The sequence below is a fragment of the Protopterus annectens genome, chromosome 12.part0 (assembly GCF_019279795.1).
Source record: "Protopterus annectens isolate FY-2018-M chromosome 12.part0, PAN1.0, whole genome shotgun sequence".
Lineage (NCBI taxonomy): Eukaryota > Metazoa > Chordata > Ceratodontiformes > Protopteridae > Protopterus > Protopterus annectens.
In genome coordinates this window covers 1,089,949,309-1,089,974,714 of record NC_056746.1, presented here as the reverse complement: position 1 = coordinate 1,089,974,714, position 25,406 = coordinate 1,089,949,309, and the positions used below count along the sequence as shown (strand labels likewise).

The window sequence follows — 25,406 nt, the reverse complement described above, 5'->3', positions numbered from 1 at the left end:
ACTTCTCTGGGCCCCTGTCTAGCAGGGCGACTGACATGATCCCCGGGGTGAATTTCCTATCTCCCATCCAGTCATCAAGGTTCCTTTTGAAGAGGGCCAATGAGGTGCTCTGCTTGACATGTATGGGCAGTCTATTCCAGAGTATGGGGAGTCTCTGGGTCAGGAACCTATCCCTCCAGCATGTTTTGTTTATTGTGATGATAAGGTTTTGATCCCTGGAGCGTGTGGCTCTGAGGGATTGGGATTTCTTTAAGTGGAGCATGTCCAACAGCTCAGGGTTTGACATGGCCTTGTATGTTAAGCAGAAATTGCCTCTGAGTAGACGATATGCCACAGAGTATAGCTGGAGTTTTTCTAGACGGTCAGCATATGGCATCTGCTTTAGGCCTGTGATTCTTTTAGTTAGGTATTTCTGTGGCCTTTCCAGCTGTTGCAGATGTCTTGTGAGGTACATACCAAATGAAGCATTATACTCTATACTGGGTCTAATGAGGGATGAGTACAGTGGAACAATGACCTCCTTTTTTCTGGATGAAAAGCCCTTAGTGATGATATGTGCCACGTAGAAGGATTTCCTGACTGTTGTGGCAATGTGGTCATTGAAAGTGAGACCACTGTCCACTTGTGTCCCTAAGTCTCTCATCACACTTTCTATGTTTAGTGTCCTGCCACCTATGTGGTAGTTCATGGGTACATGTTTTTTTTCCATAGGGGATGACTATACATTTCTTGGCATTAAGCTTGAGCCCATGGCTCTGGCACCAGACATCTGTTTCTGTAAGGCCCTTTTGTAGAATATCCACATAATTTGGGGATTCAATAATGGCTCCCAGTTTGCAGTCATCTGCAAACTTTGTTAGCCAGAGTCCCTTAATGTTGGCCAGTACTTCAGAGAAGTAGATGCCAAACAAGAGTGGTCCCAGGACTGAACCCTGAGGTACTCCACTTGTCACTTGTCTGGAGCTGTTTTTGGAGTTGGCTACTTTTACAGTCTGGGTTCTGTCAGTAAACCAGTTGGCAACCCATTGAGTGACGTAGGGATTTATGCCCAGCTTAGTAAGTTTATCTATGATTCCAGAGTGGGGGATGGTGTCAAAGGCCTTGGCGAGGTCCAGAAAGGCGGTGTGGACCTTTTTAGCCTCGTCCACAGCTCTGGAGACTGATTTGAAGAAGTCAATCAGATTCAGGAGACAAGATCGGCCCTTTACGAACCCAAACTGAGTGTGGTCCAGTGTCTGGAGGTTGCCAATGTCTTTGTTTATAAGTTCCATGATAATGCGTTGCATGCCCTTGCAGATCATGCTTGTAAGACGGATGGGACGGTAGTTCCCGGGATCCAAGGTGGATCCTCCCTTGTGGAGCGGGATAACTGTAGCTGTGCGCCACTCAGTGGGCACGAAGCCTGAGGTGAGGCTATGATTAAACATGACACTTAAGTGGGGTGCCAGTTCATTTTGTAGTTCATGTAGTACACAGCCTGGGATGTCATCTGGTCCCATGGATGCTGTATTCTTAGCTTTGGAGAGTGCTGTTTCTACCTGTGTGGCTGTGATTATCAGAATTTGGCAATCTTTTGGTATTGAGATGGGCCCTTTAGGGGGTGAGAGGGGAGTGAAGTCGGCACTAAATCGATATGCCAGGATATTGGCAATATCCTTAGATCAGTATATTTAATGCCATTCTGTTGTAGTTCAGAGCAGATCTGAGCATTGCCATTTAGATTCCTGACATAACTATAGAATGCCTTGTGGTTGCCTTTGGAATCTTTGGCAATTTTATTTTCGTAACTAGCTTTTGAGGATTTTATGAGGGATCTCAGCTTCTTTCTGAGGCTGGTGAGGGAGTTTTTTGCATCCTGGGATTTTCCTCTTTTCTGCAACAGTTTCTTCCTTCTGTTGTATAGTTTGTTTATAGCAGGGGACCACCAGATTGGCTTCCTTTTTTTGGAGAAGAGCATCTTGGTTCTATTTGGGATGGCACGATTCATGCACGAGTGGATGTGCTTGTACAGTGCCTTAGTGTAGGATTCTGCAGTCAAACTTCCAGATCCTGTCTGCGTGGGTGTTGTGAAGTTTGTCACTTCTGACTTCAGTAGCATGAAGTTGGCTTTGGAGAAGTTTTTTAAGGAGGTTTCCTTACTGGGGGCTGGAGGTGGGATGTGGATGTCAAGGGTGATTTGCTTATGGTCAGACCTGACCAATGAGGGGGTGACCACTGGTGTGGAGCATCTATCTCCCATGTTGGTAATGACCAGGTCTAGGATATTGGAGCCCCTGGTGGGACAATGGATTAGTTGATCCAGGGCATTGTAATTTATGAATTCCAAGAACCGTTGGGAAAAGGAGTTGGTACCCGATTAGTTTTCCCAATTAATAGCAGGGTAGTTGATATCACCTAGTATTAGGGTGTTTGGTTGTATCTTAATATTTCCAGTATGTTTAGGAAGGTGTAGTGAGAATCTTGGGGTATGGTGGGGGATCTGTAGCAAGCTACAATTTGGATTGCAGTCTTACCTAGTGTTAGTTGCACCTGGAGAATTTCAGATGCATTGTGTTGGGCAACTAACCTGGAGGTGTGAATATCCTTGGTGAATATGGACACTCCTCCACCTTTAGTGTTTCGGTCTTGGTTTTGTGGCCGAAAAGTGTGGTAAGAATTGTAGCCTGGTATTGTAGGGGTGCTCTCTGGAGCCTTGAACCAGGTCTCAGTCACTGCACAGATATCGATGTTCTCCATTTTTAGGAGTGCCACGAGAGAGTGCATTTTGAGGTTTAGACTTCTAGCATTGAGTAGCATTACCTTCAGATTTTGCATGCTTGTATCTGTTACGGTGGTGGTTTTATCCTTTGAACCTTGCCTAAAAAAGGCACTATAGGGGTGGCAAGAGCTTTAGCCAGTAACCTGAATCCCAGGGGTGACAGGTGCAGGCCATCTCTGGCAAAGCATCGTGGTTTGTCGATCATGTCTTCCCAGGCAGACAAATACTGGATTCCCTTTGAATGACACCAGAAGCTTAGCCAGTTGTTGAAGTCAATCATTTTGTCCTTATACTGTGGTATCATTCTGGGCGAAGGCAGGATGCTACTCAGGGCTAGGGTCATACCTGCCTGGGTCACATAGTGCACATTTAATGTTAAGCCTTTCATTAAGTCCTGGGAAAGCTTCTACATTCAGAAGCAACTGCCATTTCAGTTCCCGGACAAGCAGAGTGTCAATCTCCCCATAAAAATTATCAACCAATTCTAATACTAGAAATTTAAACTTAAGGAACTCCATGTGGTACAAACTTTGTTGTTGTATCTTTCGGCTTTTCCCGGTTAGGGGTCGCCACAGCGGAACTCCGGTCCGCTAATGATTGGCAGTAAATTTTTACGTGCCGACTTGCCGGGCCTGATGCACAAACACTCAACATAGCTGTGGGAAACAACTTTAAACTCGCAGTGCTGAAAGACAAAGTGTGAGGGCATGTATATGTAATTGCATGCTACACATGAGCCACGAGGAAACATGCTGGGTGTTTTATCAGCATTATAAGCCTGCTCAAGTAGGAACAGAACATCAGAGTGTTCAAAAGAAAGGTGCAAAGACTTAGTCCTTTCATGCAAGAATGCAGGTGCATCCGCCAAAATGGCAGAAATCTGGACACATGCACATACCTATCAACTGTCCAGATTTTCACAGAATGTCCTGATTTTTGCCTCAAAATTTCAGTCTGTCATAAAATGTGTGGTTTGCTGGCAAATCACTGGTATGATCTGAGGAATGAAATCACTAAATAATGACATTTGAGTTTCACACTTCGAAAATGCATTTAACACAAGCCCTGCTATTCTAGCTACTTTATAAGTTTATAAGAGCAATATTTAAAATCTGTCCCTATTTCTGACCCTTTGTGTCTCCATTATTTCAGGCTTTGTCCAGATTTCTTGGGCTAACAGGTTGATGTATGCAGCATGCTTGAGAAGCACAACTGCTTTTTGTTTCGTTTCCGCAGTACAACATTTCGACTTGCCTGTTGTGTAAGCAGCGGAGTTGATCAACGCCGTAAGTAGAAACTTGCATTGTTCATACACACGTGTACGCGCACGTGAGGCGACAGTCTCTGGTTAGTGCATGTGTACAGTATAATTGCTACAGTACAGACGAGAGGACACCCTCTGCTGGTGTCATACATAAACTGCAAAACAAATGCGTTATCCATGCCGTTATTCTAAGGACCAGCAAACGAGCCGCGGTAACATTGCGTAGCTGAGCTTTGGGGAAGTCATGCTGACCTTTCATGAAGTTTACGAGACTTAAAGTTGAAATCAGTTGAAAAGAGCGACTGAGTGCATTGGAAATTTACTTTTTCTTTGCTATATACTGTATGCATTACTGTATTAGCATAACGGGGGAAACAAAATGAAGTAATACGAGCAGCAAACGATAAAAGCATGCTAATTATTAATAATCTATAGCCGTTTAAAGACAGTCCCGTTAAATGAAATAAGTTGAAGAGCAAGGGATCAGTATCAACACAACTTTTGTAACAAAGTTCCGAAGTATTTATTTATTTAGGCAATTAATTAACTAGAATTGAAACCACAATAACGTGTTTGTATCATTTACTCACTATTGTCGAAACAGATTTGTTTTAAAAGGATGTAGATGACATGACAGTTTTATACAGAGAAAACTCATACAATAGGTGGACCCACAATATATTTAACTTAGTGCACCCACATATTTATTATTTATTGACAATTGTCTTCCATGTTATGCTATAAAGATAATTTCTACTTTTGTCAGGACTCTGGTTTATCATGGTTTTTACGGTGATGATGCGACCTGGCACACTTTGTCATGTTTTTAATTTTAGTATTTGACTGCTTAACAGTGTCTTTTTATTATTATTATCGTTTGGAAATTACAAAAACACATTTATGCAGTATTGACATTTGTATTATTAATTTTATACTGCTTTTTTGGGTTCATTAATCAGTCTTCGCTCATGACTCCGGTTACACGCAAATTAAATAAAATACCGTCTGGTAACCGAAGCGATACCCAAGTCCAGCATAGCCCCGCCTTATGAGGCATCCCCCTTTACCAATGAACGTCGACAGCTTCGTTCCCGAGCAACGGAGAACAAAGAGCATACCGATTGGCTATGTATATTATAAGCACCGCCTACCACAAAAAAGGCATTTTAGACCGCGAACAAGAGCACGAGAAACCAGAAGACGGGGATTCTTTTTGACGTTACTTTTCATTTAGTTAAATTTCGCACTGATGCTTAATTTGTAAATTGTGCTGCACGAAAGAGATCAGTGCAAAAACAAACGGCCCCGCAGTTGATTACAGGTAAGGATTAAATGATTGTAATATAAATGTGGTTAGTATTGGTAGTGCAGGTTGCTGTCTTGGTTGACAGCTTTTTTCCCCCTATATTTTACACTGGCATCTATTTACAGTATTAGGGTTTCATCTTCTGCGCTTTGTTCCAGTATCACAGCCGATAATGCGACCCTCGGAAGCTTCGTAATCACACCGTGCTGGTTGTCGAAGGGGTACTTGTCAGGTATTGCACAGGGGTGCCGTTATCAAATATTTCTAGTACTGCACCTCTGTCCGTTTCCAGTGATACATATGACAACGGTACACCCCGCAGTTTTAATGGAATGTCTGAAATATATGCGTGGGTTTGATGTCTTCAACTTCACAGCTCCCCTGGGACCTCGAGCTGAGGAGCATTGCACGCTGCTCTTGTACGTGACCGTGACAGGAGGTGTGGCGTCTTTCTGCTAAACGCAGCGCAAGCCAGAGGGCTTGTAGGTCTCAGAACGACGTAGAAAATGCTTCAGATATCTTTAGCGTAGTGCGCGTGAAGAACAGTACTGAGTGGCCACACGCTGCTGTCCACGGCGTATTTGTACCGGCATTGTCTGGCACCCATGGTGTTTGCCCTTGACTCTTTGAGAGGGGGTTCCTACAAAACCGAGATTTGAGCAGAAGACCCTGAAACGCTTTTCGTGAGTGGAATAGCTGGGTAGAAAGTGTGGGATTTAATTAGGCGTGTGGACATCACGTGGTTAATTGGTGTAGGTAGGATACCTCTCAACTGTACAGATTTTCGCAAAATGTTCTGAATTTTTGGTATGTTTCTGGAAGTTGTGGTTTTCTTGTGATTTTCCGGTAAGTCATTGAGGGCTGGAGTCAGAAAAGAGACTGAGTTTCAAACTTCATATCCTTCAGAAAAAAAAATCGTTTAATGCAAAATCTGTTATACTATCCTCTCTCAGTTTACAAGAGGCATATTTAAAACAGTTCCTATTTAGGTCCTTTGCACTACCTCCCCACGTCCCGTTATTAATGGCTTTGTCCCGATCTCTCTTGCTGCGCTTGCTCTTGTCCGTGGGAGCAGTGCCATGATAGTTGACTTCGCCGGGTGGGCGTATCCGCTTAGCAGATCCTTCGTTAGAATAGTAGCGCAAGATGATGAAATTCTATGGAAGGAAACGTGGTGCGAGTTCTATTCTGGAACCTGCGTGCCGTACTGTACATACAATACTTGACGTCGTCAATTTGCGAATAATTCATGAAACCACAGTATCCTTTCTAGATGGCCTTGCTCCGGGAGCATTATTTACTCGGGGGGGGGGGGGGGCCATAATTAACTATTCAGCAAAATGAGGGTCATTTTGCAAAATCAGTAACAGTAGAGATTGAGAAGATGTGGAGGTGTCTGTACAGTACTGTGCCATTTTTCCATTTCATGTAAATGATGCTAACAAGCGTAGCCAATATTCACTCATCAGTTTTATTTTTAAACACTATAGGCAATCGCCTATTCTGTGGTGCTGTGAAATAAGTTCTTGTCCTCCAGTCTGACGGACTGTTAGGTTATTATATGAGCCAGTCAAGCCAAATTGAATTTGTGAATAATCTAATATTACAGTTTCCATTTTGAAGAAGATATGTATTAACACTGACTAACATGTAGTGGTATTTTTTTTTTTTTTCCATAGGTGGGGAAGGCACTAGGGTTACCACCTGTACCTCTTTGTGAGGGACAGCCCGACTTTGGGCAGTTGTGTCCTGTGAAAAAAAAAAACTAGAGTCAAATGTCCTGAAATTTTAGGACAAGAAATACTTAAATTTTCTTTAATCTTCTTCTTTCGGCTTTTCCCAGTTAGGGGTCACCACAGCGGATCACCCGTCCGCTCATGATTGGCAGTGGAGTTTTACAGTGTGGAGTTGCCAGCCCGGCGCCCAACCTTCCACAGAAGGGACACGTGCACGCGATCACGCCTTAGTGTCCAGTATCTGCACAAAAACATTTTATATGTTGTATACACTTAAATGGTATGTGAAATAGCATAAGCATCTCAAATGTTACAAGAATATGCTTTTTTGACAAAAGTGAAGCTCTGCCCTTTGCACTGGCCCATGGGTATGTTTTGTCCTGTAAAATTTCAGGTTTCTACAAAAAAAATCCCACTTTGGGAATCTGAAAAGGTAGCAACCCTATAAGACACCAAGTATTGAACTTCTCCCCACCGTGCTTTATTTGTTAGACAGTTTAGATAATTGGGTTTGTTGGTTTGTGAGGCTATTTCATTTGTTGAAATAAAGCTCCAGGACCACTGAGTCCATAATGGCATGGACTGCATGTATATTTCTTCCCTCAGGAGTCTGCAAAATAGTATAAGTATCCCTTTATTCACTAAGTATAATTTATGTTGGACAGTTTTGAATGTAGACTTTATTCATATCTGTCATTCATAGCTGGCTGTTTGAGAGGTTGTCTCTAACACTTACGTAAAGTAAATTCCAGCCATTGCTGTGACAGTCGTGTCACTTTAAATAGTGACAGCTGAAAAGTGCTGAGTAATTCTGAGAGTGCATTCTAGATTAAAGTTCCAGACACCATTTAACTTTGAAGGAAGGAAGTACTTTACTTTTTTTTTTGTGTGTGAAAAAAGGTTTCCTTGAAGCGGAACTAGTGACATGGGCTGTTCATAAATAGCCCAATATCAGAAGAAAAGTTAATTCAATGTAAAACTGTTTTTGTATTTGCCAGCAGCTGCTATGTTTCTAACTAAGAATTAGAACAGCAGTGACGTTTGTATGTCATATAACCTACAGCTTTTTTATGCTGGATCAGAAATTAGAAGGTTGGTAATTCACGGATATTAAAGCAGTTGGTGTTTCTGGCACAAAGTGAAAGTGTGTGCTTGGGTATTCTGTATAGACCCTGCATTTTGTTACAGTTAGTGCCGCAGGTGAACTCCAGTGTTGTCTTGTTGTAAGGGTAAAGAAAATGAATTGAAAGTGCTGACTCGCAGCACTTGAAATGTGCTTTCAAGTTCAGTGGTTATGTAATTTGTGGAAGGTTATGAAGCCTTACTCATCAAAATCAGCAGCAACCCTTGACAGTCAAATAAGTGAAAAATGTACCTCCTCCCCTATAAAGACGATTTGAACTAGTTAAGCTTGGTAATATTTAAACACTGATTTATGCATGTTTATTTTCCTTTTGAATTTTGATGTCACCAGTACTTAAACAGTATAATGTTCATATTTCCTCAATCCATCCCAAAAACTGGAAGGTTTCTTGCTATTTCAGAAACAATAGTGTAGGTGTATTTAGGATATAGCGATAGTTCTGTGGACTGCTTTGATTAGTCTGGAATCTGACCCAGTCTCCTTTTCCAGGTCCCCAAATCGCCCCAATTGGTATCAGCACCAGGCATACTTTCCTTATGTGGTGCAGTAGGCCAAAGACTTGAGATAAAGAAGCACTGTACACTTGGGCAGGGCTCATTTCATTAAGAGGCAGACCTCTCAGTGTACCTCATTACAAGGAACCTATGTCATTTGGGATCTTAAAGTTCATGCTCCTCAAATTTCCATATTGAAAGGGTCTGACACATTGTTAGTTGAAATCCATGGTAAATAGAAATGACTCATGTTAATTCATGAAACTATTTTGTTTAGAAGTAAAAACAGCATATTTTTAACCGTCCTATGACCTTAGTTGAAGTGGTTAATAAACGGTTAGTTGTGTTCCACACTTTTGACCATTTGCTCCACATTGAGGCTGGTGGTGGTCCTCATTTGGGGATGTAAGGTTGAGAGCTATGTGGGTTGGCCACACATGTTTCACCAGTGTGATAAGTTGTGGCTGTGTATCCTTAAGTATGATAAGTTTTGTTGAACACACTTACTGTGAAAGCAGTGTAATAGTTCGTCCATCTGGCATCTTGAGTATAAGTGGGTTAGGCATGGTCTCTTAAGATGGTGTGCCATCTGTTAAACACACTTTCCTTTAGCAATGGCTTTGGGTTGCAATATTGTAAATAAGATAAATTACACTTCTGTGACCATCGTGATTTTTTTTTGTCTGACATATGAGATGTCATTCAGTAAAGTGGCTATGCTGAGTATGTATTTAGACAGTGTGTGAAAGTGGTCTTGGCTGTTGGATCAGTTATTTGGCCTGCTATAATGTAGCCATTTAGTTGCATCCTGTAACCCCATTCTTGCTTCGTCGCCATCTCCGACTGAGCAGGCCACATTTTGTGGCTGTTGTCTTTATGGATGCAAAACCTAAGAGTTTGATAAAAGAAAAGCCAAGAAGGTGTTACACTGCCTGCAGACCTATGCCGTATAAAGTGGGACTGCTGCCTGATTTCTGTTTGCAAGTACCACTTGACTCTGCTGTCTAGCTCTGAAATCCTAGTACAAATTCTGTGCTCATAGCTTAGTTGCGTCTAGATACTCTGCAATGATTAGAATAAAATATAAAGCCGTTTCAAATCTTTAATCTGGTAGGTACAGCTAACCGGTCACTCTGGTGCTACAATTTCCTCTGGGTGTAAGCTCTGAAGGTTAACACCCTTAGTTTGAGCTGAACAAAATACAGGAATGAAAAGTTGAGGGTCACCCCAACAAGATTTATAGCTTTTACAGAGGGCTTTGTCCATGTGTGAATTACTGAACCTAGCAATGATCCTCCTCCAGTGAAGGGGTTGTTTGACTGCTTCTGTTACCCTTGTAGCTCATTTTAGCTGGTGAGTCTCTGCTCTGAAGATTTTACACAGGCGGTCAGTGTTATGGTAATACATTTGGTATTTGCTCCATTGTAGTTGGGTTGCAGTGTGTATACTGTCTAAGGCCTCCTAATCACCAAATGCTTCTTGGCTGTGCCCCAGTTTATGGATGAATTCTGCTTCAGTGGTAGCCATGGTATACACAGTCTGTACAAACCATAGTTTGCAATAATTTTCCCTTTACATGTTGATTATGTTGCCGGTGGTTCTGTTGCCTGTGAAATTTGATAACATTGTGCAGCATGGATCATAAGAATTCTGTCTAGATCAGTTGTAAAGTAGCTCCAGAAGGTAGTGTTTGTACACTGACTGTTTTTTTTAATTTTCACTGTTAAGTACTTGTGTATTGAATTTGTAGATTAATTCTGAACTCTGCTACTCTATTTGAAATATCAGATGTTCTAATGAATTCTTATAAATTAGTTGGAGGTGACAAATATTTGCATATGTTGTACTATGCCAGTATGTGTACTTTTGAATGTTCCTTTTTTATGCAGACAGGCTTCTGGATTTTGCCATCAATTTGTAAGCTGTTTGATTACACTTCAGTTCACCATCAAGTATGCCATTCGTAGAAGACCAGATATCTTCACACAATTCAGCATATCCGTTGCCTGTAGTAATAATAGGTAAGACTTTTTTTTTTTTTTTTTTGTAAATGCATGCAGCAAACACAGTGTTGTCCACTAGGGATCAGATCTAATGCTTGCATGGTTAAGTGTTAACTAATGCCACTGGTTTCACTTGATTTTTTGAGGAAAGTGTTTGCAGTTAATATTTCACAGTGGTTACTTTTTGGGGGCATATTTGGGAGTACTTTCCATGTTCTGTAAGAAGTAGAATAAGAGAATCTGTGGAATGTTTTGGTGCTTGTTGATTAAGAATACTATAGAAACTGGGAAATAGTAGTGGGATGTTGCCAGAAAAGCACGTACAATGTAAATATGGACTGGTAAAGTAAATGGCCATTAGTGGCTCAATAGTCTGAAAGGATGATTATAAATGGATTACAGAAATGAATTGTACAAGGTGAAGTGCAAATGTTAACAAAAAGCTATATCCGTATTCCATGATTAGAGTGGAATACAAACTACAAAAGTAGTGTAAGTGCACCAACGCTCCAGCGAATCAGCAGCTGCTACTAAATAGATATACAAAGCTTGGTTGTGTTTCTGTGTAGTACACAATGTCGGGAGTGGTACCTTGTATGTCTGTGCACACAGCAATGTATGTAATAGTGCTAGTCAAACTGCAACATGTAACATGAGCTGTTTTCTTAAATATCACACCATCACAGGTATTCAGTTGCATCTGACTCAGGATTTGTTGAAATATAAATTCTTGTCAGGCTGGTGTTCTGGTTAACATAATGATTTAGAACACTGTTAAATATAGGTATTCTGAATTTTTTCTTTTAGGAAATGGTCCATCTGGTATCTGCCTTTCCTACTTTCTGTCAGGATATCGACCGTATTTTGCTCCTGATGCCACCCATCCAAATCCAATCCTTCAGTGTAAGCTAGAAGAAAGCCGCAGTTTGTCTTTGGTAGACCAGGTGAGCATTGAATTTGCATTGCATACATATATTGTGAAGTTCAGCCAAGTCCATCTGCAGTGCTGCACCACTCCAGTTTTATATTTTTGTTTTAAATTTGAGTTTTTTGTTTTCAGGAGGGCAGTGGTCTAGGCTCATGCAACATTAAGCTAAATGAATATGCTCACCGTATTACTGGCATAGCTGGTCTTGGGCATAGGCCAACTAGGCAGCCGCCTATGGCACCGCTGTTAACTGATGCTTTTCCAATAATCTGGGTTGTGTAGGTAGACCAGAATGAGGGCACCTGGTGGTGTGGGGGAGGGCGCTGAGAAGCCTTTTTTGCCTAGGGCACCAGTTGACCAAAGGCCGGCCCTGATTACTGGACTGCCCTAATAACCTTTCTACTCAGTAATGAGCTCTATATGTGGTTTTGATTTCCCCAGCATCCTTTTGCTTTTCATGGTGGTCAAGTGATCTATTTAACTAGACCTAAACTGCTGGTCATGCTTAAAACAGTTTCCTAGTGTTCTAGGTTTGTACAGTGAGTTTCACATATGTAGAGTGTCTTATCTAGGTATACTAAATTCAGAAAAATACTAGGTGAAGTCACAATTGGACATCAAGTATGTCCATTAGTATAGCATACAGAAATGTGTACTCGGGAAGAGATAAGATGGTTATCCCCCCTTTCTGATTTTAGGTAAAGTGGAGTATTAGACTTGCACACATTCCCTCTCCTTTCCTGTTTGTAGTTCTTGACTTTAGGCATGGTATTGTGGTGTATACAGCTTCTAATTAACAGCCTGAGAAAATGACTATATTCCAATACTGGAATACTTTAGCAGCAGACATTGTCTTCTATAGTTATTTAAAAATTTACCATGGTCATATAATACTTTTGTATTGATAGTAAATTGATTTTGCAATTCATAGTCTGCTTGAAACAAATTGGCTCCGAAATGCTGTGTAAAAATGCTGTTCTTACACAAGGCATTTGTTCCAGCTCTTTGTAATATAAACAGATTTGGATAATAAAATGGGGGGGGTGTTTGATAAACCTCCCCCCAATGTGCTGGGGAGTGAAACTTTTGAGTCTCTGCACCTCAGAACAGTCACTGGCCTATCTTGCTTCTCCAGGACTACCAAGATGGACCAGAACAACCACCGATAAAAAATACAAGCAATAACATCCCACTCATATGGCCAGAGCTGCAGTGTCATGAGCAGATAAACTCAAGCAAATTTGATCTAGCAGCTTGTGAGACACTAGAAAGCCCCTTTTACTATACTGTTCTCGACTGCTGAAGCAGTCACACAATGCAAGGCGCTATCTCTAGGATGCCATTGTGACCACTGGACATCAGATCAGTAAAAGCAATCCTCTTGGATCAAAAGGAGACCTAGTTAATGGAAATAGTTTTTTTTTTTTTTAAGGTGTGAACAATATTTTTTCTTTATTGCTGAAATTTATATCCAAAAAGTATAGAATACATGTGGAAAATCAAGAAGTATAAAGAAATGACTCTCTCTCCAAGTTAACTGCATAGCTAGAGCTTTGACAAGTCTGCACATTTTACTAGTCATTTGGCATTTTTCCTGCTTGGGCATGAAATTGCTACATAATTTGTAGGTAAAGATAAATTGCTAATGAACTAGGTATTTGTAAATAGAATCAAAAATAGTTTTCTTTTTTGAATCCTCATCTTTTCAAGGGGATGAAATTATTAGTGTTCTATCAATCAAAACCAAAATTGTACGACACCAGGCATATTGCTAGACCTTATCTGGAAAGCAGTTGTCATGGGATTGATGTTGTTTTCTAGTGTCCTACTGTCTTAGTAGAGTAATCTTGTAGCCCGGGTGTATTTTCCCAGAAGGACAGAGCCATGAAGGTGTCTTTATAGCCTTAGAAGTTGGAAAAGGACCCTACGAGACACCAATTTTGTTTTGTTGTATTCCTTTTGTTCACCCCCAAGGTTAGTGTGACCTTTAAAATATACAAGCTACAATCACACATTTTCTTCAGAATTTGCTTGTACAGCTTCTCCTGCTTTATGTACCAGAAATTATCTGTTGTATTCCCTGAAAAAATCATGTGTTTTGTTAAAACAGCTTGATTTTGCAAGATTGAGACCTATCCATCTCTTGTAATGGCCCTATGAACAGCTGACACCATCAAAATGGCATTTGTTACTTGAGTATGTATAACCATTTGGCATCTGTCCCTAGACAGTTATCATAAGCAAATGGACCGACCTAGTCAACAAAGTAAATGTAACTGTGTCTTCGTAGCATTGTGCTTTTTTCCAAGATGGTAAAAATGAAAAAAAAAATGACATCTTTGACCTATGTCATGGAAATGGCTGTGATTCTCCACAGAATGAGTGCCTGTAAAGTGACTTGTGTATTAACAAAGCTAGTCTCTTGTGAATGTTTTACTTGCTGAAGTTTTACATTTGCTGCACTGGGATTCTGAGTATTAAGAATTAAGAGACTGATATGGTTATAACTAAACTGGACTATGTTTTAATGGTGCTTTTTTTTTTTTTTTTTTTTTTCCCCAATATTTCAGGATTTGCAGCATCTCTCAGAAGGTCTTGAGGGACGATCATCCAATCCAGTATCCCTCCTGTTTGATGCACTTATTCTGCCAGAAAGTGACTTTGGGCAGGATTACGAGTCCACGTTGGAGTGGAAGCTGGAACCCGGTCAAAGTATTCCACATGTAGTCCTAGGAAGAGGACCACCTGGTGGTGCCTGGCATGTAAGTAACACTCAGCTTAAATAGAGCCTTATTTTTTTATTTTTTTGGGGGGGGGTACAAAACTTGTATTCTTGTGTAGGAGAGGAAATCCGTCTTCTCTCTACAGGGCACTTTTCAGGTGAGGGTAGCTGCTTAGCTCTACTGTGCTGCTGTTAAGTCGCATTATTTCCATGCCAGCACATAACAGAACCGTTTACTTCCACCTCTCCTGTTGGCCTCTTTCAAAACTATAATGGTTCAGAAGTTACATATTCCATAAGTAAGGGCCACCACCGACATACTGCGACTTTGTAACCTTGCCAGAAAGTAGTGTCTCCATCATATCTAAAATTTATATTAAAAATATATATATATAAATTGTCTACCCCTGTTGCCCCAGACTTGGTGAGCACATGCAGTGGATAGCTTAATATGCCATTTAGTTTACTTCATCCTCTTCAGTGTAACTTCATCCACCTTTTATTTTAAGTTTGGATCAAAATTCTGTTCATGAAAAATTGATCTGTAACTGGAGTTTTATATACACGAATTTGCAGGGGCAAAAGAAATTGCCAGAGGATATGGAGAAACCCTCTCTCCATTCCAGGAATGACAAATCTTTCATTTTAAAGAATGGATCCACCCAGGAAGTTCTAAAATTTAACTTGTGCCAATTTTCTGAAAACTCCTATTATATCAAAAGTTATGAGTGAATTGCCACATAAATTATTAGAACATAGGTTGCCTAAGAACTTCAGTGACAGATTTTGAAAGTATATATTTTTGTGGTGGTGTGTCTTTTGGTTTCTTGAGCATAAATACTTTGCTTTTATATTGGTAGTATATTCAGTGTCTTAAGTAAGATTGAATGGCATGATATCAAGTGTTTAATATTTTTTCAAGTTTATATTTACTGCTAGAGATTGACATTTCAGTTGTTTCACACCATCAATACATTAAAGTTTCTGCCATTTTTTTGTTACTAATGGTACCTGTAGTTATTCAGGCTTGCCCGGCCTTAGGGGATATCATTGTTTGGTAATGGTCCTTCCACAGACCCAGAAAATTAGACCTGTAAGTCTGACTAGCCTCATATGCAAGGCCATGGAGAGACTTATCATGGAACTTATCAATTTGGGGTGTACGGAACCTCCAGACACTTGGTATCGTTTGTTTGCCTTTGTCAAGGGTGTAGGTTATGTTTACCTGGTAGATTTTTGAAAAAGGCCATCGAAGCAGTGGACAAAGGTAAAACTTGTACACACAGCATTCCTCGACATGGCCAAAGCTTTGACACAGTTCTCCACTTGGGTATAGTAGAAAAGCTGAATAAATTATGAATGAGCCCCTATGTCAGCTGTTGGATTGTCACAAGTAGGATACAGGAAATCAGTATGGGATGTCCTCCACAGTAAGAGCAGTCACCAGTGGAGTCCCCAGGATTCCGTGCTAGGAGCCCTCCTCTTTAGCATCTGCTTCTCTGTAGTAAAATCCAGTACCAAGGGGCTCTGAGTTTGCAGATGACTGCTCACTTAACCATCCTACAGGAAGATTTGTCCCAGATTAATTGGTACCAGAATCATGGGCTGAAACTTAAGTAACAAAAATGCAGTTTATCCTCTAGCAAGTTATCTATCCTGGGAAACTTCCACAATGGTCGGTATGCCCCCAAGATAGATTTGACCCACTTGTTGGGGATTTGGGAACTTATGTTGACATTGACCTAACTTTCAGCCAACATGTGCCCACTGTCATAAAGGTCCTTTTTTTATTGCACATCTTATAAACCAAGGAATCGTCTAGATCTAGGGATGTCATTATCCCAGCCATCATTAGGCTATTTACTGAATATAATGCTCACCTTGGCATTTGTCTGTCTGTACACATGCAGCAACTGGAACGTCCACAGAGAGAACTTACTAAAAGGATAAAAGTTCTTGTGTCCTACATGAACTAACTCAAAGGCCTGCCACTATATTCTGTATCTTAGACTGCTAATAGGTGACCTGCCTGACATGGGTCCATGTCATTTAATATATTCTGTATCTTAGACTGCTAATAGGTGACCTGCCTGACATGGGTCCATGTCATTTAATATATTCTGTATCTTAGACTGCTAATAGGTGACCTGCCTGACATGGGTCCATGTCATTTAATATATTCTGTATCTTAGACTGCTAATAGGTAACCTGCCTGACATGGGTCCATGTCATGTAATATATTCTGTATCTTAGACTGCTAATAGGTGACCTGCCTGACATGGGTCCATGTCATTTGATTGAAAGTCATTTGATAGATTCCATTTGATTTGATTCCCTCTGTTGAGCAGATGGAAGTAGTACTTTGAGGGGCTGATGAATGAAGAGAATAAGAGAAGGTTGGATGATGTGGGGATAGTGAATCAGGAAGTGCAGTGGATTAGCAAGGAGGAAGTAAGGACCGCTATGAACAGGTTGAAGAATGGAAGGCTGTTGGTCCATATGACATACCTGTGGAAGCATGGAGGTATTTTAGGAGAGATGGCAGTGGAGTTTTTAACCAGATTGTTTAATGAACTCTTGGAAAGTGAGACTATGCCTGAGGAGTGAAGAAATGTTTTGGTACGGATTTTTAAGAATAAGGGTGATGTGCAGAGCTGTAGTAACTACAGCGGGATAAAATTGATCAGTTGCAGCATGAAGTTATAGCAAAGAGTAGTGGAAGCTAGGTTAAGAAGGGACATAATGATTACTGATCAGCAGTATGGTTTCATGCCGGGAAAGAGCACTACAGATGCGATGTTTGCTCTGAGGGTGTTGAAGTATAGAGAAGGTCAGAAGGAGTTGCATTGTGTCTTTGTGGACTTGGAGAAAGCATATGACAGGGTGCCTAGAGAGGCATTGTGGCATTGTATGACAAAGCCAGGAGTGGCAGAAAAGTATGCAAAAGTGGTACAGGATATGTGTGAGGGTAGTGTGACAGTGGTGAGGTCTGCAGTAGGAGTGACGGATGCATTTAAGGTGGAGGTGGGATTACATGGTGATGGACAGGTTTGACAGATGGATCAGACAGGAGTCTGGACTATGATGTTTGCTGATGATATTGTGATCTGTAGTGAGAGTAGGGAGGAGGTTGAGGAGACCCTGGAGAGGTGGAGATGCGTCCTAGAGAGGAATGAAGGTCAGCAGGACTAGGAATGTGTGTGAATGAGAGGGAGGCTAGAGGAATGGTGAGGATGCAGGGAGTAGAGTTAGCGAAGGTGGATGAATTTAAATACTGGGAGCAGCAGTTCAGAGTAATGGTGAGTGTAGATGGGAGTTGGAGAGTACAGGCAGGGTGGAGAAGTGTCAGGAGTGATTTGTGACGGATGGATACCAGTAAGAGTGAAGGGGAAGGTCTACAAGAGGGTAGTTATATGGTTTGGAGACTGTGGCATTGGGGATCAGTATATTAGAGGGTCAACTCAGGTTGGACTGTTTGGAGACAAAGCCAGAGAGGCAAGATTGAATTGATTTGGATATGTGCTGAGGAGGGATGTTGGGTATATTAGGAAATGGGATGCTAAGGATGGAGCTGCCAGTTAAGAGGAAAAGAGGAAGGCCTAAAAAAGGTTTATGGATGTGGTGAAAGAGGACATACAGGTGGTTGGTGTGACTGCAAGATGCAGAGGACAGGAAGAGATTGCAACAGATGATCCGCTGTGGCGACCCCTAATGGGAACAACCAAAAGAAGATCTGATTTGAAATGCTATAAGATGCTTGTATTTTTAACTTAACTGGCTAAAAGAAAATTACTGTTGCACATCTGTTGGGAGCATTGGATTGCTTGCATAAAGTAAATTGACAGATTGCCCTTATTCCAACCCAAAACTTCTGGTTCTTTAGGCTGGTTCTGGTGTGTGCTTGGTTTTGGTTCTGATTCTTGGTTTGTATCCAGCACAAATTAGACTGCTTGTGTTCTCTTTCCAACTTTGTGTCACAGTGCAGTGTTGAAGGCTTTAGATGTGAAGCTATATTCCAAATCTAGGCCATGATTGCATGCCTGGAATGCATGTGATATTTTTAGGTCACCCAGAATATCTTACTCCGTTTTTTAATGGGCACTGCTTCCTTTTGCAGTTAAAACTGCAATTTGACTGTTGCAGTTTCTCTTCTTGCTGTCCCTTTCAGACTGTTGCATTTTAAGTGGTAATCTAAACGTGAGTAACCTGTTAGTGTCTACATTATGCAAGTGTAAGTTAGAGGATGAGCATCAAAAGCTGAAAATGTGACTTTCTGAAATGTACACGTACTGAATGTAAAGTCTTGTCTTTGACTGGTTTGAACTTGTCCATATTTGAAGTTGAAACACCTAACAGGGGTGGATATATGATAGCTGGAGCCCATCTTCAAGTTTTGTCCTGCATGTCTAAAGCTGCTTTGTGACACTGTTCTTGTATTGTCAGCTGGGTTGTGCATGCTTTTTAAGGAAAAGTAGATAAAAGCTAGCTGTTTCCCTAGTCATTAAAAAGGCAACAAAACAATGCATACTTTAGTGACAAATGAATGATAGTAAATCCGTTTGTATGTCATGAATACAGAATGTCTTTTTTTTTTTTTTTTTTTTTTAGAGAATACCTTGTTTTTGAGTATGCATCTGTAATTATTGCTTCATTTGTCCTTATTTTAGGCAATGGAAGGATCTATGCTAACACTCAGTTTAGCAAACTGGATGGAACTTCCAGGCTTGAAGCTGAAAGACTGGGTTAGAGAGAAGCGACGGTATGTGGTACATCAAATCTGTGTTGTAATGGAATTTTGAAAAAGAAAGTCATCTCTGTACACACACCTTATCCTTGTGTGGAACTGAAATGAACTCCCTGACGCACCTTCCAGTATTTGCCTCATTGGAAACTAAATATCCATTGTACATTTCCTAGGTTGCTGTTACTTATCCGCTTCCAGTTTTCATGGTTGTAGCCTTCACTTGATTTTTTTTTTCCCTGCCCTTTATCTGCTCTTTCTGTATCCTTTGCCTCCTCCTCCTTTCACTTCTGCTGTGCCAGTAAGGAATTAGCATACCTGGCAGTCTTGCCGTGGGAAGGGATTGATGCTTGAGCTGCATGCAGATTTGATATATTAACCCTTTGACACACTGCTGTCTGACTACCTGAACTATTCATTTATGTTTTTGAAGTACAGCTGATTAGCATCAGAGTACTGTCATCACATTCTGCACATGTTTTGTTTCTGGCTGTAGCATTCGGAATAAAACTATCTTACCTTTGGGTGGGCCTTTGTCCTGATTGTAGTGTTTGATCGATCTTTTCTAAGCAAACACAGGTAGAATATTCACCCACTATCTCTAGCTGTACTGCGGTGGTGGTGCTGCGGTAGCGTTGTCGCCTCAGAGCAAGACATTGTCCTGTTCAATTCTCAGCTTGAGCGTCTTCTGTGTGGAGGCATACGTGAATGGGGCGTGCCTTAGTTGAAGGTTGTGCGTCAGGGCTGGTAACCCGGTATGTAAAAATCCACTACCAATCATTAGCGGACCAGAGTTCCGCTGTGGCGACCCCTAACCGGGAAAAGCTGAAAGAAACAAGATGATGCTCTAGCTGTATTAAAAATACACCACTCAGTCGAGACTCTCCTGCTTCCACTATCGGATGGTAAAACAAAGTGGAAGGGTTTCCTTTCCAGCTTTCTCATCATCAGTTGAAGAACTCCGCCTGTAATGTTCATATTCTTCCAGCAGTCAGGTTGTGCTACTATTGCATGCTATTCAGCCTGTATTGCTACTGAATGCTTTCGTCACTGCAGGTATAGAAGATGCCTGCAGACAAGCAGCTGCTATTTTGCAGAGACCAGAAGCGTGTGGAAGTCATTTACTAGAGCAGTGGGCATCTTCTGACTAACTGGTGTTTTTTGTGTTCGCATACTTCTCTGTGAAGATGGGATCATTTCAGAAAATCCCTTTTTCACTGTTGTACAATATTTGTAATACTCAAGACTAAATGTTCCACTTGAGGGTATGTTATCCAAGATTAACACCATGTGCAAGCTGTTGGACTTCAACATGTAGTTATGAGGGTTTCTGACTTTGTACTCTTTCTTCACTTTCGAAATTCCTGTGAAGTCCTTTCTTTATTGTATCTGTGCCATAAGAAGCTACATCACAGTGTGGGCTTGGCATAGTTTTGGATGCTACTGTAAAGTAGCCAAGCCAGGTCGTGGTGGCTTGACAGCACAGCTGCCATCTGGTCAGTGAAGGAGTCTTCACACCCATCACCAAATTAGTTTGCATAACAGCTGGATTTTGTAGTTGATAATGGCATATCTGCATGTCAGTGTTCAAACTTAGCTGTAGAGGTAACCATACTATTAACTACCCATTTCACTCTGTGACGGACTTGAACAAGGTAGGATTTTTTAAAAATAGTTTGAACATTTTAAAAATTAGCAGAGTTCTTTATTTCAGTTTCTGTACAAGATCTGTAATCTCCCTAAGAGACCTTGTGTGTGATTGCCTATGACACAAAAAAAATAGTTTCAGATTGAGGCAGAGAACAGTAGTTTGTGTTTATGCAGCTTGAAACACCTTGTGTCTTAACTATCTTATCAATTCTTTTGTCATTCCATGGGTACTTTATTCTGCAGGACTGAATACCAAGTTCTGCTAGCAGGGAAATTGCATGGGAGTTGTGACTACTAATTCCTTTCACCTCTTAACTAAGCTGCCTTGCTAAGGCAGTCTTGAACTGTTTTAACTTCAGTTCTTAGTAGTTTTATTTGAATCACTTTAGAAGTGAGCCTTCTGAAGACTGTCAGCAAGTTTTGAATTGCAGAGGTCCTTAAAATATGCTGATTGCTGTGGTTTAACTAAATTCCAGTGATTCCTCTTTAGTTTAGAGGAAATCCCTTGCAGTTGTTAGCAATTACTTGTAATTTGAAAACTACAGTTTTCTGTCCTGACAATCAAAACTTCCTGAGACCAGATGTCACTCCAGCTAACCTAATGTGATGGGTTGGGACTTATCCCTTGAGGTCTTTGAACACCAAGGTCCGTTGGCAGAATCCTTATTGGCTGACTGCATAACTGTCGTACCACAGTGAGGCTTGGCTGGGCATGATTGCAGCAGTGGTCCTCCAGGTGATAACTGTACCTGTGGACAAAGTTGAGAAATCTCTGTTCAGCATGAGTCATGCATTGTGCATATCCGCCCCAGTCTATACATGATTTTGAGTCCTTTGGTACTTTGTTTCCTGGTTGCTTAGATTTTTCTCTGGTGTGTAATTGTTTGGGAAGTGTTTTGTTCACTTTTTCACTTGGTTAACCTTGAAAAGGATTGATAGTCTTTATTTTTTGTCCTACAGAATCTGGTAAGAAGGATATCCGAAAGGTATGGTCACAATCATTCCACTTCATATTTATCTAAAGTCTCCCTCACACTTCATTGTTCTTTGTTCCCAGTTGGGAGAGGTGCTGAATTTTTTTGTTAGGATTCATGTTTCTTTAGAGATGTGCATATGTGTTCCTCCTTTTTCCTCCCTAGTGCCTTCCAGCATGAGGAGCTACTTTACCCAGACCACATTAAGCCACGGATAAACAGTTGTGCAATATGATTAAGCAACATGCCAGTGATTTTTCAATTGGCTATTTGACTGTTTTACCTGCCATTCTCTAAGTAATTGCTGTCATTTTAGACCTTCCCCATTTCGTTTGCTTCCATGCTTACTTGATAACCACTTTGAGGAACAATTATACCCATTTATTCTAGCTGTATACAGTAAAACCTTTTTTTTTTTTGGCTAGGGTCTGAGACTTCACTTAGCTTGTTGTCCAACTAAAGTGAGACTGCTGTTTTATTGTATTAGGTTGCATTGCAAATTGGTTATTGTGGCAGCAGTTTGTGTGCCATTAGTTGGTAATGCAGCTATAAATGCGAATGTGTTTAACAAGGTAGTACAACTGTGCTCAGCTTGAACAAAAGTGAGTGGTGGCATTTTTGTAACAAATTGCATACAGTATCTGTAACCAAAATGGAGGAAGAAAACATTTCTGGAAGAGAAGAAACTTGTTAAAATCTGTGCTGTTTTTTCCAAGCTATAGACTGTTAAATCCTATCTAGGAAGTTACAAAACCTTTGATATATTCATATGCTGCTTTGAGTATAAGGGGGGTGGTATAGTGGGCTTTTTGGATAAACTAGTTTGTTTACAGGGTACGTTTTTCAAAACTATATTTCATCATTAAAACTAACATTGTTCTTAATCTTTTACAGAAACTTGCGTAATGATAGAGCAACACCTGATGATATTGCTTCATACTATGTGCACTTTGTGAACAAAATGGGTTTGCAGGACAATTTTTTGTGTGGCACTTGTGTGACATCACTGAGAAGAATTCCGTGTAGCCAAGATGGGAAAGCCAAACGTTTGAATTCCGGCTGTAAAGGAGCATGTACAAACTGTACCGTTAAGGGTGCTGAAAGTGAAGTTGCATATGAGAATGTTAATGACTTATGGGAAGTATCTGGGTATCGGGAAAGAAAAGAAGGCAAAGTTCACTTTTCAATTTGTGCCAAAAATGTTGTTTTAGCAACTGGTACTCATGACACACCAGCCTGGCTTGGAGTAGATGGTGAAGATTTACCTTATGTTTGCCACAGCCTGTCTGAATTCGAAGCAGCTATTGCCAGTGGCTCAGTGGATCAGGATTCTGATCCGGTTTTGATAGTTGGAGCAGGATTGTCTGCAGCTGATGCAGTTTTGTGCGCCCATCACTTAAACATTCCCGTGTACCATGCATTCCGAAGGGTGGTGAGTGACCCAGCCATGATTTTTAACCAGCTCCCAAAAGTGCTTTACCCAGAGTATCACAAAGTCCACCAGATGATGCGCCAGCAGAAGTTTGGTAGTGGAGATGACAGCTGTTACCCTGGTTATACTAGCTACCCACAGTATCGTGTTGTCCATTTCACACCAGATAGGAAATGCATTTTACAGTGTGGAGAGGACATACTCGTTGTGAAAATATCAAGGGCAGTTGTACTCATTGGAGCCTATCCTAACCTCTCTTTCATAAAGGACGGTGGCAAATACTTGGGACTTGACACAGGCAAGCCAATATCCTGTCATCGGAACCCTATTGACATTGATCCATACACTTACGAATGCATTCAGGAGCCAGGCTTGTTTGCAATGGGTCCCTTAGTTGGTGACAATTTTGTACGCTTCCTTAAAGGTGGTGCCTTGGGCATTACAAGCTGCCTGTCAAAGCGACTTGAGAAGCAGGATACAGAAGATGGCTGCAACTGTACAGCAGTTACAGCATCGGCAACATACAACAGATAGAGCCATGCATCTTGCTTTAGATCAGAAATCCTTTCAGTGCTGCTGGTCATTAAAGTAGGAGCTGTGTTTCTGCTGCACAGCTTGAGTGATCAAAACCTTTCCCACTACAGCGCTATTTTGTGAGAGACTGTCTTGGTAACATTTGTAGTGTTTGCATTGTAGTGTGGAGGCAGTTAAGTTCTCACTAGGTCTTCAGAATACACTAGTGTAGAGCAGTTGATAATGCTGTGCTAGTCCTTGCTGCCAGCTGATCTGGCTGCTGATTTGGAACTTAACCACTGACCCGATTGCAGGCCAGTTGAGCTGTAACCCAGAGAGCAGAGCCTTGAGGCACAGAATTCCACTAGTGATAACAACCAGTGGGGATTCCTTTACAGGAATCATTTTATGAAGGAGTATTTGTCTAAAGTTTAAAAATGGAATGTTATCCACCCCTTCTGAACAAACAGGAAACTTGTATACAATAGCTAGCTCTGTTGTTGCTTTGATCCGGAAGCATGAACCAGCAAAATATGTTGAGTAGGGAATGGAGGTTTTCCTTTTTAATGTGCACTTGTAATTTATTTTTTGGGAATACCTGTCTCTTCATGTAGTCCTCACTGCTGTAGCTTAGACCTTTGGTCTGTATAAAGCAGAATTGTAGAACCCATGCCATTTAAAACTGATTAAACAGCACTTAAAACCAGTTAAGTTCTTGTTAGAACACGATCCTTCTGTTACTGTAATGACATGCATTTTTAAGATGCATATTTAGTTTAATTTTTGCTCTTATGTTCATAAAATGTAGTATGATCATTCATTTTAAATGGTCCATTTGCATAGTATGATTTCTGTGATTGTGTTTAATCTTGAGCATTTGGGCTTGTCCCATTGTTCTGTGATTACATTAGGAGAGGGTAAATGTAACCTTATCAGTGATGCATAGGTACATTAAAGAATAGAATCATCCAGAAAATGCATTAAAAGCATTCCTGTCGAATAATTTGAAGCCATTCCTTTTATAGTGCCTTTGTTTGCAAAATCATTGTGCTTTGAGAAAAAAAAGTGTTGCCATTTAAGAATGGTTGCTGTCTAGTGTAAAATTGCGTGGATTTTGTATCCAGGTGGTTCCTTATCTGATTAGAGATTGCACTAAGTGTAATTGGTTTTGTAGGTCACCAGTGGGTTGCATCTGTATTACCATCTTCAGGAACGCTGGCCATGTTCTGTCCATTGTTTATTTAGAAGTATGACGTCTACATATTCCACATTTGTTCAATACTATGTGCCAGTCAGTTTTGTCTGTAGTAATTCCTTTGTAACCGCAGTTCATTTATGCAAAAAATAATTTGTGTCTGTAGTATGGGGACTGGCATTAGTATAGTACTTTTATCTGCCTGCAAACATTTCTTAAAAAGAATGCTACATTAATGCAACTGGAGTTTGTTGCATCCAGTTTACAGTTGGTTTGCGTTTTTACACCCTTGATAAAACTCTTCCTTTTTCCATACATTTGTATCTTGTTTTGTTCTTTTTCAGTACTTTTTTTATTGTAGATGAGCCCTGTGATGTGATGGTGTCCTTAGATTATGCCACTAAGTTATATAGTTAATGATTTGTACCTTTTAATGGTATCTGTCCCTTGTGTTTTGCAACAGCTTTAAGGAGTACAGGCTATTACCTGAAACAGTGAAGGCTGCAGAACGTAGCTTGAGGTTGCATGGACTTCAACAATCTTTCA

The 25,406-nt window shown here is 40.7% G+C and overlaps 1 protein-coding gene across 3 annotated transcripts; it reads left to right on the top strand.

Moving 5' to 3' along the window:
- Positions 1–5,181: 5,181 nt before the first annotated feature.
- Positions 5,182–25,175, top strand: OSGIN2 (oxidative stress induced growth inhibitor family member 2). 3 transcript variants are annotated; one of them, XM_044090104.1, is made up of 6 exons: positions 5,182–5,343; positions 10,592–10,723; positions 11,513–11,649; positions 14,204–14,395; positions 19,023–19,114; positions 22,615–25,175. In XM_044090104.1, exons 2-6 carry the CDS (start codon positions 10,657–10,659, stop codon positions 23,684–23,686), a joined length of 1,560 nt encoding a protein of 519 aa, XP_043946039.1. In that variant the 5' UTR covers positions 5,182–5,343; positions 10,592–10,656; the 3' UTR covers positions 23,687–25,175. The 3 variants fall into 3 exon arrangements, with proteins under 3 accessions (XP_043946039.1, XP_043946041.1, XP_043946040.1); XM_044090106.1 differs by lacking the exon at positions 5,182–5,343 and adding an exon at positions 5,822–6,011; XM_044090105.1 differs by lacking the exon at positions 5,182–5,343 and adding an exon at positions 5,823–6,084.
- Positions 25,176–25,406: the final 231 nt, after the last annotated feature.